The sequence below is a fragment of the Lissotriton helveticus genome, chromosome 12 (genome assembly GCF_964261635.1).
Source record: "Lissotriton helveticus chromosome 12, aLisHel1.1, whole genome shotgun sequence".
Lineage (NCBI taxonomy): Eukaryota > Metazoa > Chordata > Amphibia > Caudata > Salamandridae > Lissotriton > Lissotriton helveticus.
Window position 1 is genome coordinate 25158108 of NC_136073.1, and position 5469 is coordinate 25163576.

At 43.8% G+C, this 5469-nt stretch overlaps 1 protein-coding gene across 1 annotated transcript in view; it reads left to right on the forward strand.

Moving 5' to 3' along the window:
- LOC144799711 (myocyte-specific enhancer factor 2B-like) overlaps window positions 1–3567 on the forward strand; it is a 22772-nt gene extending 19205 nt beyond the window's left edge. Inside the window, 1 exon segment of the mRNA XM_078671217.1 lies at window positions 383–3567. Within this exon segment, the coding sequence (XP_078527343.1) occupies window positions 383–713 (331 nt within the window). The 3' untranslated portion in view covers window positions 714–3567.
- Window positions 3568–5469: the final 1902 nt, after the last annotated feature.

Here is a 5469-nt window from a genome sequence, read left to right on the forward strand (position 1 = left end):
CTCTATATCCATCAACCACTCTCTCTGTTCATCTCTCTCTCGCTCTCTCTCCAAAATATTGACAATACATATTGACATGTAAGTAATTCTAGATTTTCTATACCTAACTCCACATATTTGTGCTTACACTGTACATATATGTTCAAGGTAGATGTGGACTTAGGAATCGTAAATTTATACTTCCCTATATGCACTTACCTTTTGATATTCTGTCCTCAATATTTTTATATCTGAATATTGTTGGGCATTTCTACAGGAAGAGTTCATCCAGAATTGGAAGAGAGGTAGAGAACGCAGGGGGTGGACTCCCAAACAGAGAGAACAAGACATGCTCAGTTGTCAGAGGAGCATAACTTTTTTCTTATTTTACATTTCTCTATAGATTACCCAGCAGGCTACTGGGCAGCGAGGGATCCCCAACTGCGTCTGCCACTCCGCCCCAGTACCAGCAGCACCTCCATCCTAGCGTCAGCATCAAGTCGGAGCGCCTCTCTCCATCACTCGCCTGCCAATCGTCCCTTTCTCCGCACCCTCCACTGAGCCGGCTCTCACCCACCGGCGACCAACCACGCACCACCGTGGACCTGGACACCCATGAAGAGTACACTAGAGCGTACCACTACCCGCTGGTGATGCCGCGGCCGCTGACCGAAGAGCGGGTCGGCCCACGGGCCAGACGTCCGCAGGCCCTAGAAAATGATTGGCAGAGATAGCGGGCACCGACTGTCCAAGCTGGTGGTTACGAGGGCACCGTGGAATGGGCCAGAGCATTGTACATATGTATATAAATAGAGAAGTATGGAGGTTCTGGTCAGCACTATTTTTATTGGACATTTCATCTGGTTTCCAGTTGTGCCATCTTGAATTGTCAAATCAGGAACTCAAGGTGGTGCTGCCACAAAGAGCAACAGTAGGAAGCCAATCGGAGAGCTGTTCTTATGGACCTTAATACAAAGAATCTGCGGCCATAGTCCTAAACCCACTGCCGCACTGTGTGATTTACAGCACATCACTGACTCCTTTTACCCCAGTTCCTCTATTCGTACATTAAGTGCTATATAAAGCCAGACGTTTACTGTATTTTATCCATTGAATCCCCATGCCTGCCCAACTCTCACCTAATACCCTCTTTCTTCCTATTTCACTCACTTTCCTCCCTCATATCATCTTGCTATGTGACTGACTCCCCTCCAGCCCACCAGCCTTTTAGCGGCACTGGTCCATTCCAAATTCTCTGTGCAGGCCAGTCTATAAGTGCCTACAGCAGCAGCAATAAAAGGACTTAATTCACATACAGTGCCTGGTCTTAAAGGCTAATGCACACTTTGCTTTTATTTAAATGAACCCATGTTGGTCCTTTCTTTGTTTTTGTTTTCTTGCATCGCTGCTGCACTAAGGTTTGAAAGCAGCCCTGAACAGGAGTATTGAGCATGCAAAGCACCAGTGGTGTGGAATGTTAATAAAATCAGCGGCCAAAGGAAGTGGAACATTGATAAAATCAGGTACCACTGGTATGGAACATTGATAAAATCAGGTACCATTGGTATGGAAGATTAATAAAATCAGGTACCACTGGTATGGAACATTGAAAAAATCAGGTACCATTGGTATGGAACATTGATAAAATCAGGTACCACTGGTATGGAACATTGACAAAATCAGGTACCATTGGAAGTGGAACATTGATAAAATCAGGTACCATTGGTATGGAACATTGATAAAATCAGGTACCACTGGTATGGAACATTGACAAAATCAGGTACCATTGGTATGGAACATTGATAAAATCAGGTACCACTGGTATGGAACATTGACAAAATCAGGTACCATTGGAAGTGGAACATTGATAAAATCAGGTACCACTGGTATGGAAGATTGATAAAATCGGGTACCATTGGTATGGAAGATTGATAAAATCGGGTACCATTGGTATGGAACATTGATAAAATCAGGTACCATTGGTATGGAACATTGATAAAATCAGGTACCATTGGTATGGAACATTGATAAAATCAGGTACCATTGGTATGGAACATTGATAAAATCAGGTACAACTGGTATGGAACATTGATAAAATCAGGTACCATTGGTATGGAACATTGATAAAATCAGGTACCATTGGAAGTGGAACATTGAAAAAATGAGGTACCATTGGTATGGAACATTGATGAAATCAGGTACAACTGGTCTGGAACATTGATAAAATCAGGTACCACTGGTCTGGAACATTGATAAATCAGGTACCACTGGTATTGAACATTGATAAAATCAGGTACCACTGGTATGGAACATTGATAAAAACAAAGGTTCTGTGAAGTTGATCTAAGACCGCTGGAAGTGGATCATTGATAAATCAGGTACCGTGGGTGAGGAGAATTGATAAAATTAGGTACCATTGGTATGGAACATTGATAAAAACAGGGTTCGGTGGAAGCTGAATTTTGATAAAATCAGATACCATTGGTATGGAAAATTGATCAAATCAGGGACCATTGGAAGTGGAACATTGACAAAATCAGATACCATTGGTATGGAACATTGATAAAATCAGGAGTCAGTGGAAGTTGAAAGTCCATGTGTCATTATCATCTGCAATTTGTTATTAAGGAAGTAAAATGTGAGAGCCTCTGATGCCTACTGGCTTAGGACTGTGTCTGAAGGTAACAAGGCTGTCAGGGAGCCTGAGAAACTAAATGCTGGGTGGTTAAGTCAGAAAAATGCAGAACAAGCCCCTCCAATCCGGACCAGTCCTGTCCTGGTGCCGCAAATATATCCACTGGCTGGACCAAGGCCCATAGTCCATATTGCGATGTACTGTTACCTTAGTGGGTTCAGCGCCTGCTGCAGAGGTAACTTGCAGGTCACAAGTTTGAATTCTCACTGAATTAACACAGCCCCCTACGATGAGTTAGGGTTTAGTGGTTACTGTGCAAATCATGAAAGAAGGACTGGTTTGTGAACCCAGATTCAACCCTGGTGAAGCTGGTTAATCCTGGGACCACCAATCTATCTCTATGGCAGTCACTTGTGCGTCTGCCTTCCAGAGCTGCCAGCCTTCAGAAAATACCCAGATTTCTTATACATCAGGGACATACCTGTTCTAAGACACAGACCGAAAGTTATTCCCTATTCCAGATGCTCCCGCCCTCTTGCACTTCAAGTTTAACCCCTTGGGCGCGGCCACGATTCTGCGCCTGTGCGGCACATTCCGATCGCGGGTGCGGTCATGACGGCCGGGAGCCATCATTAGCACACGAGCACTGTGTACCATGACGGCTCCCGGCCGTCATCAGCATAGAAGGGGTTAAACTGATTAACGATGGTTGATTGAAGGAGAGTCTTAATCGTCTGACCGTTTCTTGTTATTTACAAATGTTTCAGATTTCTCTTCACATATTAACATTCCATTATTATTATTATTATTACTGTATTTTCATATCTGTGTGTTTTTTTTGTGATGTTATGTATAAATCGTACAAAGACCCAGTGCCCGGTTAGGGTGTGCTTCGTTCTATTGAAAAAAAGATAAAATAATTAATTAAAAAGGTGCCTTATCTGTGTCTTGCTGTAGGCAAATTTGTGGTGAGAGTGCCTTCTTCCAAGAGTCCAGATCCTGCTTGTAAATACATAGCAGAATACATGGTGTTAGATAGCTCTGTGGGCTGTGTCCCTGCTACTGAGCTGTAAGTGCACTCTTGAAATGACATGTCCAAAGGTTAAGAGGACATGGCTAATTTAGAATTAGGACTATGAGAACTTCCGGCTTGGGGTGGAATGCCTGTCTTGTCAGGTATTTGAAGCTGCTTGGCTGTGGGTGTAAAAGTCTGTATTCAGGGCTTTCAGCCTGTATAATTAACTGCCTGTAAGAGTTCATAATGCTGCAGTCAGACTGATGTCTAACCAAAGCAAGAGGGAACAAGGACCTGATACAAGAAATGGGTTTATGAATTCCCAAAATAGTAGGCCTTGGGGCACGGAACTACAAGCCACAATGTACTTCTTTATTTCAGTGCTGGTAAAAAATGTCTTTACCATTGATTATAACCTTACTCTTTCCGCCCACATAAAAACCACGGCCAAAGGAGCGCTCTTCACTCTCCACGATCTCAAAAAAATTAAACCCTTCATCCCGGCCGATGACTTTAAAACTGTTGTCTAATCGCTAGTACTGTCTAGAATAGACTATGGTAACGCTATTCTCGCTGGAACACCTAAAGTCCATCTTGCACCTCTCAAATCTGTGCTCAACCTAGCTGCGAGACTTATCTTTGACTACAATCGGTTCGACCACAACTCCCCCGCGCTTAAAACACTCAAGTGGCTTCCCATCGAAGACAGATCCACCTACAAGATTGCATGTATCACGCATAAAGCACTTCACCAAAACTCTCCACGTTACCTCTCAGACAAACTACACAAAGCAGGCTGCACCCGACCGGCAAGGAGTACCAACGCCCTCATACTTATTCCCCCTCTGCTAAAAAAGAAAAGCACACAGGCTCGATCCTTCTCTGGAAACGCTCCTTCCATCTGGAACTCCCTGCCTAAAGACCTACGCTGTAACCCTTCCTACATCAACTTCAAAAGAGACCTCATATTGTACCTCCTCAACAAATATTGGGGTCAATAATACCTACCTCAGACACCGTCTCCCGCTCTTCGCCTCATCGGGCTACCCTCTTTTGCCCTCCAACTCTCTCCTCTCCCCTCTCCCCCTTCTTTCTCCCCTCCCTCACGCTACTACTCCCCCTCCCCATACTACCCTCCCTGCCCCAACCTTCAAGTATGACATCTAGACTCTAGCGAGGCCTCCCTCTGATCTCCCACGACCCTATTCCTCTAACCTCCCAGTCTTTGTATCTCCCTCCTTTTCCTTCTCTTTTTCACTCCCTCACACCCACCCTAATCTAATCACACGCTACCCACATGAGCTTATCATTGTACTCTTGTAAATACCACTTGTATTCATCTGCTTTTCCGGTTATATTGGTTTGTATGGCAATGTTTCTGACCAAATATATCAAATATTGTACCTCCTTGCACTCCTGTAAAGCGCTCTGATACCTCTGGGTCTAGCCAGCGCTATATAAAACCTTTAAAATAAAAATAAAATAAATAAATAAAGTGCTGCTCTCAGAGCATTAATCAGCACTTCTGCCAAGGTCACCCTTGAACTTCAATCCTTGATGCAAGCACCAGCCACTGAAACCTTCCAAGTGTGAGACAATAAACTTTGTAAACACAGACCTCTTTAAGCAAAAAGTAACACCGTCCTACATCGCCCTTTATTTAATTCCTCTATACATGTTTTGTTATGGGTTTGCAGCACTTTCAACACAATCCAAAAGCAGGTTTCAACACAAAAACTATTTGTAGCTCAAACTGATCAAAAGTTATTAAAAATACTGCTACATGGAATGTCGCGCTGTAGCAGGCCCTTTGCCGTGCAGCGGCCCTGAGCGAACCCCA